Source organism: Rousettus aegyptiacus, unplaced genomic scaffold (genome assembly GCF_014176215.1).
Source record: "Rousettus aegyptiacus isolate mRouAeg1 unplaced genomic scaffold, mRouAeg1.p scaffold_m13_p_3, whole genome shotgun sequence".
NCBI classification, from domain to species: domain Eukaryota; kingdom Metazoa; phylum Chordata; class Mammalia; order Chiroptera; family Pteropodidae; genus Rousettus; species Rousettus aegyptiacus.
Genome location: NW_023416306.1, coordinates 44,520,342 through 44,538,595, shown reverse-complemented (window position 1 = coordinate 44,538,595; position 18,254 = coordinate 44,520,342). Strand labels below are relative to the sequence as shown.

At 33.9% G+C, this 18,254-nt stretch overlaps 1 protein-coding gene across 4 annotated transcripts in view; it reads left to right on the top strand.

Moving 5' to 3' along the window:
- SMC5 (structural maintenance of chromosomes 5) overlaps nucleotides 1–18,254 on the top strand; it is an 82,378-nt gene that overhangs the window by 15,918 nt on the left and 48,206 nt on the right. For 3 of the 4 annotated variants that reach the window (XM_016135520.2, XM_016135519.2, XM_016135522.2), the window contains exons 4-7: nucleotides 13,572–13,734; nucleotides 15,165–15,299; nucleotides 16,573–16,713; nucleotides 17,878–18,039. In XM_016135520.2, the coding sequence (XP_015991006.2) occupies nucleotides 13,572–13,734; nucleotides 15,165–15,299; nucleotides 16,573–16,713; nucleotides 17,878–18,039 (601 nt within the window). Of the gene's footprint in view, nucleotides 1–8,405; nucleotides 9,103–12,486; nucleotides 12,582–13,571; nucleotides 13,735–15,164; nucleotides 15,300–16,572; nucleotides 16,714–17,877; nucleotides 18,040–18,254 lie in introns of those variants that run through there. The other variant, XM_036218098.1, reaches the window with a different exon arrangement.

Sequence of the window (18,254 nt, the reverse complement as noted above, 5' to 3'; positions counted from 1 at the left end):
TGCTGATAGTCAAATGAGGACAAATAACTTAATTAGGTTTAGCTCATCATTAGCCTTGACAAGGTTTGGGGAGGAAGAGTGCTTTTTAAAATTCATATTGAATGTTCAGGAAGGCCTGTTGAGAATATTTTTGAGTTGTGAACTCTATAATAAAAAGTAGCCAAGCATAAGAACTGGAAGTAGAGTATTCCATGTAGAGGAAATAGTTTGTGCAAAGCAGTAAGTTTGTTTCTAAGGAACAGAAAAATGATAGCGCGGAAGGAATGAAATATTTGTTGTAGGATTTTGGAAAATACCATTTACTTGGTTGAGAGTATTTCCTTCTGTTTCCGCTTTGGTGTGTATGCTTTTAATTATGAATAATGAATGAATTTTATCAGCATCTGTTAAGTTGATCCCATTATTTTAATTGACAAAGTTGAATAATTTCCTGATGTTCACCCAATTTTGTATTCTTAGAATAAATGCAACATGGTCATAAGTTTTTGATGAATTGCTAAATTCAGTTTTCTAATGCTTTTTACATCTGTATTTTGTTTTGAAACATTTTTACATCTGTATTTTGTTTTAAACATTTGGTTAAACTTACTGATAAAGTCATCTGGCTCTAGAGTTTTTTGTTTTTCAATTTTTAATTTTTTTTAATGGTAATGAGATTAGTTTTTTTTCTTGAATTGTGGTAATTTATACTTTTCTAAAAATTTTCATTTTTTTTTAGTTTTTTATTTTATTGGTCTAAATGTTTTCTTATGTAAATTCATTGTATTTGTATAATGTTATATCAGTATACATTACCTAAATGTCTTCTATGGTTATATTTCCCTCTTATTCATGATTTGAAAACATTGATATGTGAGTTTTATTAGTCTTTTTCAATGAATTAACTTGCATTGTTTCTGTCTTATGTCACTCTTTTCTATTTCATTAATTTCTACTTTTACCATTACTAATTCTTTAAACTTTTGATGTTTTTTGTTCTTTTTATAATTTATTGAAATGGATATTTATTGTATTAATTCTTAGTATTTTGTTTCTCTAATATAAAGAGATAAGGTTAAAAATTTCCCTCTCAGTATTGTTTTAGTTCTGTCTCCCCAATTTTGGTATACAGTATTTTCCTATTTTTCTTTTCTAAATATTTTATTTATTTTATTTATGAGTTCATAATAAGTTTCAAATTCTAATGTGATTTTCTCATTATAGTTTAGTATTGATTTCCACTTTGGTACTATTGTGGTTAAAAAAATAATGTTTATATTACCTACCAGTCCTTTGAAACTTATTGAGGGCTACTTTTGGTAGTGAGCTTTTATGATTGTTACTTGTTTGGTTGAAAGAATAAATATTCTGCTGTTAACATGTGCATTGTCTATATGTATCCATTATTTTAAGTTTATTAAATTATTAAATTTTCTGTATTTTTGCTGATTTCATTTGTCAGATTGATTCCTTAATAACCAAGAAAAGTGTATTATATTTTGCCTCTATATCGATTTGTCCTGTCAATTTTTGCTTTATATATTTTCAGGACATTGTGAGTTGCAGCTAAGATTCAAATCCTATCTCTCTCATAAATTGAACTTTTTATTGTTATGTACTGACTTCTTTATCTTTTGAAGCTTTTTGCCTTAGACTGTTTAATATGCCATTAGTGCAGTTAGCAGCTTTCTTTTGAAGTATTTTCCTGATTATCTTTTTCATTCATTTATTTCAACTTTTTTAAAAATATCTTTCATATCTCATTTAAACAAGTATAGCTAGCTGGCTGTTGTTTTTTATAGTCTTTTAAATAATGCAGGTAGTACATTTATATTTATCGTAATTATGTGTTCAGACTAATTTTTACTATCTTATTCTGTGCTTTTTCTTTGTCCCACTTTTTAGTATTTCTCTTCTGCCTTCATTTGGATTTTGTTGTTAATTTTTCTTTGTTTTGGAAATTATGCATTCTTGTTCTAGTGGTTATAGAGTTTTTAACATATTTTCTTTTTTGTTTTTTAATAGAAGTTATGTTTATTTGACTTACTGTAGTATGGGAGAAGAATACTCCTGAGAAACCTGGGGCATCCCAGTACCAGGAGTTGAGAGGGGCTTCTTAGCAGATATAGACTTGTGCTGGTGAGAATTAGGAAGAGTTGGGGAAGCTGGGGCAGTTCTGTATTGGAGACTGTCAAAGGTAAGGTGGGAATTCGATGATCGGGTCTCTTCATAATTTGATAATTAAATATTGTTAACTCATTATTGCTTAGTTTAATCCATAATGCACTAGCAGGCAAGATGAAAGAGGGGGTAGAACTGGCATTGGTATGGTCACTCCCGTTAGTCAGAAAGGGAAATGTTTAGTCTCATTTTCAATTTCAGAGTGGCCTCCTCTCTGTCTTGTTGAAACATGAGTGGATGTCAAGGGTTGTTGTAGCACATTGTTTCTCTTCCATGAGCACTCCGTATGTTCAGTTGGGTACATCATGGTTTGCCTGCCAGCAGGGCTGATTTTTGTTGTTGTGTTTTGTTTTCATTTTCTCATATACCAAGAAAATTGGATCATGTGTTTGAGGTCTACCTCACTCAGCTCCGGCTACAGCCTTGGGTGGGTACCTTCACCTACTGTGCCTCTGATTTCCTATAAGTAGTGTGCATGAGTTCCTTTCAGCACTGACATCCTGGGAGAAACAAGGTTCATTGGGAAGTCATTGCAGTGCTCTGAGATGGTCAATGGCTGCCTCATCTGGTAACAGGGGAGAGGACTATGAAAGCAAAGTACTATCCACTTTAAACTTGAGACATTGCCTCCTACCTTAACCTTAGTGCGACTCAGTTGCCTCAGTTGATTCAGATTCCCAGACATGAGGAGGACAAAGGTGAGATGGTAAGAATAATCCAAGCAGTTAATGATCATTAGACCATTTCTTTCTCAATGCTCTTTTATAAAGGACCAGACATACCAGGTTTTGATTAAGTACTAACAGTGAAAGCATCCATTTGATACTTTGGGGACAGAAACTTTTAATTTGCGTAGAATCAAGATGTATAAAATAATAGCAACCATTATTTTTAAGAACTTTTAAATGTGTCAAATGCTTTTTCTATTTTGCTTAACCCGTGCAACTACCCTGTGAGTTTTTTAAATGGAGAAATTGTGGCTTAGAGAGATGAAGTAACTTGCCCTAAACCATTCATCCAATGAGTGGCAAGGCAGGATTCACCCAGGCCTGTCTGACTCTTAAGTCCACCATTGTCCTGCAAGACAGAGAAAATGGGTACCTTGGCCTTCAGAGGTATCCAACCAACCATGTATGTCAGTGCCAGGGTAGTCTGGGACATAGCCCCTCTGGGCCTGGCCACTTCTAACTAGACGTTTGCAGTCACCTTACCCACTGTAAATGAAGGCCACCTTCTTGGTGGCCCAGGAGGAAACCAGTCCTTTGACAAAGCCCCTGTTCCCTCATGTCTCAGCCTCCATCATAGCCCCTGCTTCCTGAATGTCAAGCTCAGAAACATGTGAACACAAACCCAGGCAGCCCAGCCCAAAGAAAAGAGTTGTTCCATGATGTCAGGCCTGAAAATTCTGGTCTAATTCGACATAACTAAGGATAATTTGAAAAGGCTAAAATGTTTTTCTTCACCCAAGAATCCTGTAGGTAGAGAGTTGTTTTCACACACTGAATTGGACCCTCCATGGCTTCTCTATGCCTTGGTGAAATCAAGACAACACCTGAGAAATCTCCCTTCCCCTGATTCTCTCCTGCCTATTATACAGGCCTTACAATTATTACATGACTGGATCCTATTAGCTTGTTCGTGTCCTAGCCACCACCTTCATTTTCCCATCCCTGAGATTTGTGATAATGATGGGTGATGTTGCAATAGGAAAAGCTGGAGAAGAGGTTCATGAGGGAGAGTATCAGCATACCCATTCACAGAGGACACATCCAAATGACCGATTCAAGCACGGAAATCCACACCAGGAGCGTGGTGACAGGGACATGGATTTACTTACAGGTTTAGCCACACACCAGCTCTGTGCCAGGTCTTATGGTTGGACTGTAATGTATTCAGCATCCAGTGTATTCGTTTGCTAGGGCTGCCATAACAAAGGACCAGAGTGGCTCAAATAATTGAAATTTATCCTCTCATAATTCTGGAGGTTAGAGTCCAAGATCAAGTATGAGTAGGGTTGATTTCCTCTGAGCCTTCTCTCCCTGGCTTGTAGATAGCCATCTTCACCTCTTTTTTCTTTTTAATTCTTTTTTTTTTCCAATTACAATTGACATACAATATTATATTAGTTTCAGGTGTACAACATAGTGATTAGACATTTATATAACTTATGAAGTGATCACCCTGATAAGTCTAGTTCCGATCTGACACCATACATAGTTATTAAAATTATTAACGGCTATGTTCCCTATGCTATACTTATATCCCTGTGACTGTTTTTATAACTGGTGATTTGTACATCTTAATCTCTTCCCCTTTTCACACATATCCTCAAATCCCCTTCTGACAACCATCAATTCGTTCTCTGTATCTATGAGTATGTGTCTGTTTTGTTTATTTTGTTTTTTAGATTCCACATATAAATGAAATCATACGGTATTTGTCTTTGTCTGATTTATTTCACTTAGCATAACACCCTTTAAGTCTATCCATGTTGTTATCAATGACAAGTTTCATTCTTCTGTATGGCCGAGTACTATTCCTTGTATATATGTACAACTTCTTTGTCTGTTTGTCTAGGTTGCTTTAATATCTTGGCTACAGTGAACATAGGGGTGCATATATCTTTTCGAATTAGTGTTTTGGATTTCTTTAGATAAAATACCCAGAGTGGAATTGCTGGGTCATAAGACAGTTCTATCTTTAGTTTTTTGAGGCACCTCTAAACTTTTTCCTAGTGGCTGTACTGATTTTCAATTTCCCCAATAATACATGAAGGTTTCCTTTTTTTCCACATCCTCAACACTTGTTTGTTGATTTAATTACGTTGCCCATTCTGACAGATCTGAGGTGATATTGTGGTTTTGCTTTGAATTTCTCTGATGATTAGTGACGTTGAGCCTATTTTCATGCCTATTGGCCATTTGTATGTCTTCTTTGGAGAAATGTTTGTTCAAGTCCTCCTGTTTTTTGATATGATGATGGTGATGATTATCATTATTATTTTTGGTGTTAATGGTCAATGAATTCTTTATATATTCTGGATATTAATTTCATCAGATGTAATATTAATGAGTATCTTCTCTCATTTAGTAGGTTGTCTTTGTTTTGTTAATGGTTTCTTTTGCTGTGCAATTTTTTTTAGTTTGGTGCAGTCACATTTGTTATTTTTTTAAATTTGTTTCCTTTTCCTGAGGAAACAGCTAAAAAATGCTACTGAGAGCCATGTCACAGTTTACTCCCTGTGTTTTCTTCTAGGAGTTTTATGGTTTTAGGTCTTACATTTAAGTCTTTAATCCATTTTAATTTTATTCTTGTATATGGTGTAGGAAAGTGGACTAGTTTCGTATTTTTTTTCATAAATCTGTCTAGTTTACCCAACATCATTCATTGAAAGGACTGTCTTTACCCCACTGTTTGTTCTCTACCCCACTGTTTGTTCTCTGTTCCATTGCTCTGTATGTCTGTTTTTATGCCAGTACCATGCTGTTTTGATTATCATAGCCTCATAGTACAGATTGAAAACAGGTAATATGATGCCATTAACTTTGTTCTTATTTCTCAAGATCGCTTTCCCGATTTGGGGTCTTTTGTGATTCTATATAAATTTTAGAATTATTCATTATAATTCTATGAAAAATGCCATTGGTATTTTGGTGGAGATTGCATTGACTCTATAGACTGCTTTTAGTAGTATGGACATTTTAACAATGAATTCTTCCTATTCATATATATCCTTCCATTTATGTGTATCTTCAATTTCTTCAGTGTCTTATAGTTTTCCTAGTACAGGTCTTTTACCTCATTGGTAAAGGGTTTTTTTTTTTTTTTTTACTGCATTTGTAAATGGAATTGTGTTCTTAATTTCTCTTTTTGATGGTTATTGGTGAGTGAAAATGCAATCAGTTTCTGAATGTTAGTTTTATGTCCTGCTACTTTACTGAGTTCATTTACAAGTTCTAATATTTTTTAGTACATCCTTTAGGGTTCTTTATATATAGTATGCCATTTGCAAACAATTACAGTTTTATTTCTTCCTTTCCAGTTTGGATGCCTTTTATTTCTTTTTCTTGTCTGAATGTTGTGGCTAGGACTTCCAAAACTATGTTGAATGAAAGTGGTGGAAGTGATGTTAAACAAGATTGGGAACAAGACAAGGATGTCCACTTGAATATGATGTTAGCTGTGAGTTTGCAGATATGGTCTTTGTTATGTTGAGGTATGTTCCTTAGAGTATGCTGTTAACTGTGGGTTGGTCAGATTGAGTATGATGTTAGCTGTGGGTTTGTCAGACATGGACTTAATATGTTGAGGTATGTTTCCTATGTCCCCACTTTACTGAGAGTTTGTGTCATAAATGGATGTTGGATATTGTCAAATGCTTTTTCTGCATCTGTCAATATGATTATATGATTTTTATTCATTTTGTTTATATGTTGTGTCATTTTAATTAATTTGCAGATATTGAAGTAGCCTTACATCCTGGGAATAAATACCACTTGATTATGGTGTATGATCTTTTTAATGTACCACCAAATTTTGTTTGCTAATTTCTTGAGGACTTTTTTTATCTATGTTCATCAGGGATGTTGGCCTATAATTTTTTTTTTTTTTTGTAGTGTCTTTGTCTGGTTTTGGTATCAGTAATGCTTGCCTCATAAAATGAGTTTGAGAGCCGCCTTTCTTCTTCAGTTTTTTGGCATAATGTTAGAAGGATAGGTATTAATTCTTCTTAGAATGTTTGGTAAAATTTACCTATGAAGCCATCTAGTCCAGGGCTTTTGTTCGTTGAGAGTTTTTTGATAACTAATAGGATTTTATTAGTACTTTTTGGCCTGTTCATATTTTATGTTTCTTCCTGATTTAACCTTGGAAGATTGCATGTTTCTATTTCTTCCAGTTGTCCAATTTGTTGACATATAATTGTTTATAGTATATCTTTATAATCCTTTGTTTTTCTCTGGTGTCGATTGTCACTTTATTTAGCCTTCTCTTTTTTTTCTTGATGAATCTGGTTAAAGGTTATTAATTTTATCTTTTTTTTAAAAAAAAACAGGACTTGATTTCATTGATCTTTGATAGATTTTTTTTTTAAGACTTTCATATATTTCTGCTCTGATCTTTATTATTTCCTTCTTTCTACTCATTTGGGGCTTTGTTTTCTGGGTGTAAAGTTAGATTGTGTATTCGAGATATTTCTTTTTTCTTGAGGTAAGCCTATACTGCTGTAGATTTTCCTCTTAGAACTGCTTTGGCTACATCTCATAGATTTGGGGTTTTTATTTTCAATTGTCTCAGGCTTTCTTTTGATTTCTTCTCTGATCTTGTTGTTAACCCATTGTTTAGTTGAATGTTATTTAGCCTCCATGTTTGTGTGTTTTTCATTTTTCTTTTTTATAATTGATTTCTAGTTTTATACCATTGTGATCAGAGAAAATGTTTGGTATGATTTCAGTCTTCTTAAATTTGTTGAGACTTGTTTTGTGGCCTAACCTGTGGTTTGTCCTGGAAAATGTTCCACATGTACTTGAGAAGAATGTATATTCTGATGCTTTTGTGTAAAATGTCCTAAAAATATCAATTAAGTTAATTTGATCTAAATGTGTCATTTAAAGCCACTGTTTCCTTGTTGATTTTCTGTCTGGATGATCTACGCATGGATGTCAGTGGGATGTTAAAGTTCCCTACTATGACTATATTGTTATAGATCTCTCCTTTTATATCAGTCAATATTTGCTTTATATCTTTAGGTGACCCTATGTTGGATGCATAGATGTTTACGAGAGTTATGCTTTCTTGTTGGATCAATCCTTTATCGTTATGAAATGACCTTCTTTGTCTTTTGCTACAGTCCTTGTTATAGAGCCTATTTTCTCTGTTGTAAGCATTGCTACCTTAGGTTCCTCCCCCCACCCCATTTCATTTGTATGAAATACCTTTTTCCATCCCTTTACTTTCAGTCTTTGTATTTCACTCAATATGAAATGAGTTTCTTGTAGGCAGCATATGTACAGGTCTTTTTATTTATCCACTTAGCCATCCTATGTCTTTTGATTGGAGCATTTATTTAGTCTGTTTACATTAGAAGTAATTACTAATAGGTATGTAATTATTGGAATCTTATTGTTTTCTGATTGTTTTCATAGTTCTTCTCTGTTCTTATTTTCTTGTTCATATATGTTGATGACTTTCTGTAGTTTAATTTTGATTCCTTTGTCTTTATTTCTTAAATGTCTCTTATAGATCTTTGGTTTGTGATTACCATGTCCTTTATATATATACCAAGCTATGTTTAAATGAGTCTGTTTTAAATTGATAGTTGCTTAAGTTCAAACAGATTCTAAAGTCACTATAATTTTTACTCATCTCCATGTTTTTGTTTTTGTCATTATTTTTCCCCCTGTATTTGTTAATTTATTGTTGTTATTACATGTGATCTTCCTACTTTTGCCTTCTAACCTTGTAATAACTTTATAGTTGTTTGGTCCACTGCTTTTACTGTTTGCTTTTGTTGGTGAGAATTTTTTAAAATTTTTTATTCATTTTTTAATCTTTTCTACTTAAATTCTTTTTAACATTTCTTGTAATACTGGTTCAGTGGTAATGAACTCCTATGGCTTTTTCTTGCCTAGGAAACTACCTGACCTTTGATTCTAAATGATAGCTTTACTGGGTAGAGCAATCCTGGTTATAGGTCCTTGCTATTCATCCCATTGAATATTTCATGCCACTCCCTCTGTCTTGCAAAGTTTCTGTTGAAAAATCAGATGACAGTCTTATGGTCACTCCCTCATGTGTAACTTACTGCTTTTCTCTTTTAAGATTCTCTCTTTGTCTTTAACTTTAGGCATTTTAACTCTGATGTATACCTGTGTGAGCCTCTCTGGATTCATCTTGTTAAGTACTCTGCACTTCCTGGTCTTAAATGTCTGTTTCCTTTGCCAGGTTAGTGAAGTTTTCAATTATATTTCTTCAAAGAGGTTTTCAATCCCTTGTGCTCTGTCTTCTCCTTCTGGTACCCTATAATGAGAATGAAGCTTGATGTTGTCTCAGAGGTAACATATATTCTTTTCTTTTTTCTTTTTGATTGGTTGTTTTTACTACCTTGTCTGCTAAATCGCTGATTTTGATCCTCTACTTCATCTAGTCTCCTGTTAATTTCATCTAACGTGTTCTTTTCTGACTGGTTCTTTTTTGTGGTCTCTCCCTCTTTGTCTAAGTCCTCACTGGATTCATCTATTCTTCACCTAAGTTCATTGAACATCTTTATAGCCAGTGTTTTGAACTTGTATCTGGTAGATTGCTTGTTTCCGTTTCATTTAGTTCTTTTTCTGGAGTTTTGTCATGTTCTTTCACTTGGGACATGTTTCTGTCTCCTCATTTTGGCTGATTCCCTGGTGGTACAGTTTCCCTGTTCACCTGAGTCACATGCTTCAGAAGTAACCCTTGTGTGGGTTGTGTGTGCTTTCCTGGTGTAGTCGAGCCTTGATTGCTGTTAGCATGCTAGTGGTTAGGATTGATCCTCTGGCTGACTGGCTATAAAGGGGCCATGAGTATAGCAGACAAGCTGTTGTACAGGGGCTGACCCCACAGAGTAAGCAGTGTTTTACCGAGGCTCTGGTGTCAGCAGAGCCTACCTTTCAGGTGTGTCATTTGTAGAGCTGGTTGAGTGGTGCTCAGGTGTGGTGTAAAGCTGTCCATTGGTTGTGTTGGTTCTGGAGGCTCTAGTTAGGGCCTGTGGTGTAAGTGAAGGTCACCTGCCATTTGTGCCCATCTTGAGACCGCCTAGTGGGTTCTACACAGTAATCTGCAGTTTGGTTGCTGCTTGTGCTATGCTTAGAGATGGTTGAGAGAGGCTATGCTGAACATCAAGACTGGCCACCACTCATGTTGGGCTTGAGACCCTCTGGTGGGCACCACAATGTGAGCTGAGGCCAGCCATTCATGTGCCAGGTGTGTGGCAGCTTAGTTGAAGCTGCGTTCTAGGCCAACACTGGCCACAGCTTATAGCAAGTCTGTGGCTGCCTAATACAGGTTGAGACCGGTTGCCACTTGTCCTGGATTTGGAGTGCTTAGCAGGAGGAACAGATCACACCGATGCCACCTGCTGCTTGTTTGGGGTTTGTGGACCTTTGGGAAATCTTATGAAAGTCTGTAGTGGAAGGTGAGGAGGCCACTTGTGTGAAAAATCTGCTGGGTACATGAATTGGGTGTAATGGGGTGTCAGGGAATCACCAGGGTGAGACCAGAGGTGTTAGGTTAATGGCGAGCACAGATTTGGTGTCCTCCTTCACTTGCCAGCTGGGTGGGTGGAGGGCTCAACAAAGGAGTAGAGGTACCTGTCAGCACTTATGTCCCTGGAGAGAGCTTCCCCAACCCTTGCCTTTCTGGCCCTCACCATGAAGCCAGTTAATTCAGTTTCTCCACATGTGTTCCTGGAGCTCTTCCAGTGGTCACCACCAAACTGGAGCCCAGAGTAAGTGAGTCCATGCTCAGGCTCCTCAATAGGAATGTCTGGGATTCCGGTAGCCCACCTTCTCACTCAGATGCAATCCTTGCTGGTTTTCATAACCAGATGTTATAGAGGCTTCTCTTCCAGGCACTGGTGCCCCAGGCCAGGGAGCTGGGTCTGGGGCTGGGACCCTTCACTCCTCAGGGGAGACCTTCACAGCCAAAACGTACCTCCCAATTCTAAATTGCCACATCATGGATTTGGGACCTGCTCAATTTGTGTCTCTGTCCTTCCTACCAGTTTTGACTTGGCTTTTTTTTATATCCTTAGTTATAGGATGTCTTTTCAGCTTAGTCTTCAGGTAGTTCTCAATGATGGTTGTTCTGTAATTTAGTTGTAATTTTGATGTGGTCATGGGTGGAGATGAGCACAGCATTTATATACTCTGCCATCTTGACCATAAGTACCTTAACATAAATACTTTAATTACAGTCTAGACTTAAATATCTTTATCTTCCTATTAAATAAAGACCTTAGAGTACTTTTATTTTAATAGCTTCTCTGAATTTGTATGCTATTTTAATTCTACCTTGTCTTTTTAAGCCCATCAAGATACATATATATTATTTTATATTGTCAGTGTTTGTTTAAACATTACCCCCACATATTTCCTCTTTGCTTTGCTTTCATTCTTTCTCACATTTCCATTCTTCTCTCTAGGATTCTTTCTAGAGGACATTCTTTAAAGTTTCCATGAATGAGGGTCTTCTGAAGGAACACTTAGTTTTTGTCTGAAAATGTTATTTTACTCCAAATCTTAAAAGATATATTTGATAGGTATAAAGTTCTACAGTGATAGGTCTTTTCTCAGTACACGCAAAATATAATTCCATTGTCTCCTGATGTGACCCTAATCATAGTTTCTTTTACAGTAATTCTGTCTCTTTCAAGAGGCTTTTGAAATATCTCTATTTTGGGTGTTTTATAGTTTCACAACATGTATATAGGTGAGGGTTTATTTTTAATTTTGCTAGAGATTTTATGAGGTTCTTAAATCTGATTTGGAAAATTCTTATCTACTTATTATCTCTTCAAGTATTGCTACTGACCCATTCTCTATTTCCCTCCTAGAATTCAGACAGATACTAGTTTTTTTACTCAGTTATCCATGTCTCTTAACATCTTTCATATTTCTTATCTTTTTGTGTGTCTGTGCAGCATTCTAGATTTATTTCTCTTTAGTTCTTTTTCAGATGTTCTTGTTGTTTACTTATATTTTCAGTCTTTTCTTAAAATATAGTAAACATTTTATTCTTGATTTTACTAATTTCAGTGTGATTCTACTTTCTGTTATTTCTGCTAGCCCTTACTCTTGCTGGTGTGTGTGTTGCCAGTGAGCTGCTCCTTTCTCTTTGAACTTTATCTGTGTTCATTCTTTCAGGATTAAGGTAGATTCTTGCAGGAATTTTTATTCACTTCTGTCACAGAATATTGGATACTTTTCATTCCAGAATCACAATAGACATTTCTCAGTTTGAGGGTTTTTGAACCTCCTTAGGTATGTCATATAATGTGAAGATATAAGTCTGATTGGAACTGACTTGTTAGTTACTCTTGGGAGATTTTTTGCTTGTTTTACAGTCAGTTCAAGCCATTGTTTGAGAATGTAATTTACCTTGCTGTCAGTGGTTGTGACAGTTGTGGCGATATTAGAGGTGGCAGAGGAAGAGGAGGAGGGGGGGGAGGAGGAGGAGGAGGAGGAGGAGGAGGAGGAGGAGGAGGAGGAGGAGGAGGAGGAGGAGGAGGAGGAGGTAGAGGAATATTTCTAGTCCTCCCTTACGTGAGGGTATAACCTTTTGGGGTTGGTTTCTATTTAGACACTCCACCTTGGTAGCTCGGCCTGTGTCTGCAACGCCCTTCTCCCAGGAGATAATGAAAATGAATGTGCACAATTACCTGGTTGGCCTTCAGGGTAAAAGCCTATTTCATTATTTCCACTCCTAGCTTCCCATCCACTCTGGGAATTTAGACAGAATTCCTTGTTTTCATGCTAACTAACAATGGATTTATGAAGATATTTTAGTATTTTATCTATTAATTTTGATTTATAGTAAGAAAATCAAAAAGGGTACTTCATTAATCATTCTGCTGGAAATGAAAGTTTAAAACTTTTTTAAGTTCTAAAATCTTAGCATTTAATTACAGTATATAATCTGTATATACATTTATAAATTATCATTGTCCTTTAGCCATTGGATACCAATAATTTATCTTTCTACCACATGCTGCTGATTCCAAGTGAAGAAGATGGATGAATAGATAAGAGGTGTGGAGCAGTAGTGCTTCTAAAAGCAAGAAATAAGTAAATACCCTTCATTCAGATACTTTGTTGATTCGTGTTCCTGTATAGCTATTTGATGTCCCCTCTGAATTCAGAGTGGATTACATGGTAAGAAGAAGCCATAGGCTACCTGTCTGGGCAGGCTAGTTTTGATGTCTGGAAATGTATATGCAAGAGTCGATTTCATTCATATTTTTTCCAAGTACAGTGAATTTCAAGGTTTAACTGTTATGTGCTTTTATGTACCAACCCATTTCGAGTTGCAGTCAATACATGAGATTGGAGAATATAATGATTATAGGATAAATAACTCCAGATATACAAATCCTCTGGCAGTGTTTGGGAATTGGTATTGGCATTTGTTTTAATTTTATTTTAACAGATTAAATAATTTTGATTGTTGAAAGAGTAATAGCTTACATGTGGGCAGTCATGTATTATTAATAATAAAATGTCAAGGTTTGCCTCTTTGAAGGAGGGGTCATAATATCAAAAGGAAAAAAAACATAATAATCCTATCTGGCAACCTTTGGTGCAAGAGAATTTTATGAATTTTATTTCTAAAATAATTTTTTAGAATACATTTTGAATATTAAGATTTTAAAATTATTTTTTAACTAGGTTCAGGACTTCTGGAAATCTTATAATTACCCGTGAGATTGATGTGGCAAAAAATCAGTCCTTTTGGTTCATCAACAAAAAATCGACAACCCAGAAAGTAGTAGAAGAGCAGGTTGCCGCCTTAAATATTCAAGTGAGCAATCTTTGCCAGTTTCTACCTCAGGTATGAGACAATTAAATATAAAGATGGGAAGATTTTGTATATAATGTTTCATTTTTATGCTTTATAAAGAATGTAAATATTTTATGAGGAATTTTATAATGGTTACTGTTAAAACTGAGCATAGCAGTCTAATACTCAAAATTCTTTATAAAAGGTAACATCTTATTTCTTATTGTTATAATCTTATTAATTTGTAGTAATTTGGAAATTTTGAATTAATAAAATGGCCTATAGAGTATTGTACATGAAATAAAGTTGTATAATTTTTAAGTCTAGAGAGTAGCTTGAATTCCTATGTGCTTCCATTTGTTGCAGGCTCTTAAAGTTTTATTAATAAACAACTTCTTAAATTAAATCTATTGGGGTGATCTTGGTTAGTAAGATTTATATAAGTTTCAAGTGTCCAATTCTATTATACATCACCTTTATATTCCAATGTGTGCTCACCACCCAAAGTTCAGTCTCCTGTTACCATGTATTGGACCCTCTTTACCTTCTTTAACCTTCTCTCACCCCCTCCCCCTCTTGTAACCACCATACTATTGTCTGTGTCTAGAGTTTTTTTGTTTGAATAAACAACTTCTTAATCAGTGTTTTTGTATAAAATATTTGATATATTAAGACTCAAATCTTTAGGTGTGCCTTCTAAAACTTTTTCATATTTTAAGTTTGTCTAATAAAAATAAAACCTCCTGATGATACATGTTAAATGTTAAAGTTAAGTACCTTTAAATTTGTCTTTGAATGCTGCCTCATAATTGAATTATAATTTTTTTCTTCAGAAATGATGATTTGATTACATATGTTTAAATAAATAAAACTTAAAATTTAAAAGTATTTGTTAGCTGGTGTCAGATAGTTTTCAGCAGTAGGTGTTTAAAATTGCCTCTTTTTAACTTATAGCATTCTCATTGGTATGTGGTAGATAATGATCATTTTGATTTAGGAGACTAAGTCAAATTATTTATTATATGTATAAATGTTATATACATGTAAATGTTATATATATATAAATATTATATGTATATATAAAAATGTATTGTACGTATGTAAATATTTCAACTTGGGAATATTGAAATATTTTAAAGGTTCTCAAAAAGATAACTGTTCATACCTTAAGTTTTTTTTTCATTCATTCATTCATTTATTTTAAGTGGAAGAAATGATTTAAATTTCCCCCGCCTTTCTTCCCTCTGGTAACCACTAGTCCATTGTCAATGTCCGTGTGTGTCCCGTTCATTTGTTGCTTTTAGGTTTATTTTTTTATTATAAAGGATAATATATGAAATTGGGTTTATATTAAGATCACATCTCAAAATAAAGTTTTTTCTTTTAAATGACTTTCATCTTGACAAGTGTGATCACTGAAATATGTTTTGAAGACACTAATAAATTATAATAGTTGCTGATATTTAAGTTTTGTACTCTAGGATAAAGTTGGGGAATTTGCTAAACTCAGTAAAATTGAACTTCTTGAAGCTACTGAGAAGTCAATTGGTCCTCCAGAAATGCACAGATACCACTGTGAACTCAAAAACTTCAGGGAGAAAGAAAAACAACTAGAGGTACTTATAAGTGGACAACTTATTTTTTTGTTTCTCATTGATTTTGGTGTCTCAAAATGTGAGAGGGAATTCTAATTCATTGAGTGAATTCATATATTTGAAGTTTTTTCCACCAAGGATTGTATTGCTAACATTAAATTAAGTGACAAAAAGTGAGAATGGATTTGATAATGTAAAGCTTGAAAAATTTGACTATCATTAAATCAAATACATGTTAATTGAATTTATAAGGAACTAATAATGGTATTAAGGATTATTTTTTTCTCTCTGAATGCTTTGGTATTATTATTTTTATTTATTCAGTATTTATTAAATACCTACTATGTGCCAGGCACTGTGTAAGGCCTTGGGTAATACAGCAAATATCATATAGCTTTTAATAGAATGTCTATGTTGAACCAGTTCTCATCTTTGTTCAGTTGTGTCAGGGTCGACTTTGTAAGAAAACCGTAAGTAGCAGTGTTGAAATTTTATTTAATAAAAATAAAAATTAAAATATCTTTAAAATGTCACTGAAAGGTGTTTAAGAAATTATTTTCTATGTTCCGTCAACTAAAATAATTTGGTAAATTTTTGTAATAAGGAACTTTGTAAACAAATGCTCTCTTAAACTGTAATGTCTATAATTGATAATATGTTTTGCTGTAATTTAATATTATTATTATTATACTTATGCAGAGTAAATGACCAAAGGAGTTGTAATTATTTTATCCTACTTCAGATACTCCATCAGTCCCTTCACTTTTCCCCACTTCAGGCAATCTAATACTCTCATCTGAAACACTCACTGCAGTCCTCTGAAAGAAACATGTTCCTTCTTAGTTCTAAGTACATCTTTGCTTTTGTTAACTTGCAATATAAAGACTAAATTTTAGTTCTCCTTCATCTCATTTCTAAGTCCTTAAGTCATGGTGTTCATAACATATTAATAATAATTTTATGTTATTCATATATCACATTACAGCTTTTATTGAGCTTTTGCCTACAGCAAGTAAAATCTACCCTTGAGGTGAATGGGGCAGATTGCTGTCTTCTTTTAAGGCAGGAAGAGTCCTAGCTCAGAGATGTGGCAAGGCTTTCTCACAATCACATTACTAATAAATTATAGAGATTAAACTAGAACTTAGGTATGCATGTTCATTTTACACAGTTCTTAAGAACTTTCATGAATTGTTTATTGTGAAATTTCATACATTGTACATTTTTTATTAAAAGATTTGACCTGTTTTCTTTTTTCAGTTAAACTAATTGTTTAAACACATACTTATTTTAGACCTCATGCAAAGAGAAAACTGAGTATCTAGAGAAAATGATTCAGAGGAATGAAAGGTATAAACAAGATGTGGAGAGGTTCTATGAACGTAAGCGACATTTAGATTTGATTGAGATGCTCGAAGCAAAAAGGCCATGGGTGGTAAGTTTTAATTGTTATAGGCAAAAATAGTGATTCTATAAGTAGCAGAAAAGTTTTAATGAAGGCACTAATTACTCTGTATTCAAATTAGGTACTTTTGTTAATTTTTGCTTTATATATCATATATAATAAAATTTATCTGTGTTATATAGTTGTGTGCTGTGTTATTATTGTATATTAAATATCATTTGATTAAGTCTATGCTCTTAATTCTTCCAGATTTGAGTCCTAACATAGTTTTCATTTTCTAAAATGTTAATGATTTAAAAATGATTATACATGTAAATATTAAATCTTTTAGTGTCCTCAGGCCACTGAGAACTAACAATATTAAATTCAGCAACAGATGTAGTTGAATATTAACTATGATCTTGTATGCTTTATAATTTTATTGAGCCTACAGTTTTCTAATCACTGTATGATATATATTTTATTATTTAAGACCACAGTTTGGGCTAAGGATTAAATTCCTTCAATGCATTCATTTTCAGTGAGTGAAACAGAGTAAGAAAGTTTTATAATGTTTGTTCCAAGGTTAAGATAGGAATAATTATTACTAGAATGGAAAAATAAACTTGTATGGTTTTTGGTTTCCCTTTTTATGAGATTATCAGGTTTTTTTTTTAATTTACTCTAATATTCGTGGTTTTTTTCTTCATCCCATTTACTCTTACTGCATACTCTCTTAGTGCTCCACTTATTTTTTTAGCAAATATTTATTCCTATGACATGACAAACATCATTTTCACCTGCATGTTTCCTTTTGTTTTCCCTTTTTGATCCATTTTTCTTTCATCTTCTTTTTTCATTTTTACTTTTCATAACTGAATTACTTTTGTATCTTTATGTTCCTGTGTCTATTCTTTGTTGAGAGACAAGAGAACCTCATTTTAGTAGCCAATTTTCAGAAACAGGAAAGGATGGAAATCGGAGAGTCTTGCCTAGTGAGGGAGATAAATTCTCAGTGAATATCAAGACTTAGTAAGCCATTATGTTGGTAGTCACTATTTCTGAAGTTGTTTCAGAGGTCTGTATTAGTTGACCTGCCAAATGAATATCAAAACAGTCTTTTCATAGATTTAATTTCTGCCTGAACCTTATTTTAGTATATGTCTTAGTTTAAGCTAGTAGTGATCTAATTTTTATTTTTTAATTAATTGCAAGGAATATGAAAATGTTCGTCAGGAATATGAAGAAGTAAAACTAGCTCGTGACCAAGTGAAGGATGAAGTGAGAAAACTTAAAGAAGGGCAGATTCCTATGACCCGTCGAATCGAAGAAATTGAAATGCAGCGTCACAATTTAGAATCTCAAATCAAAGTGAAGGTACTTCTCTAGTCAATTTTGGATTTCCTGTATTTTATTTTAGCAAATACAAAAATATTTTGCAAGTCTTTTAAAATACTTTGTCGATTGCTTGTAACTTTGATTCCTTAACTAGAAATTCTACTACCACAGTTCAAGATCCTAATTATCACTCTTGGAAGGTTGCTACTTTATAGAAATTTCAGGATATTAAAAGAGAAAAATTAAATGCGATT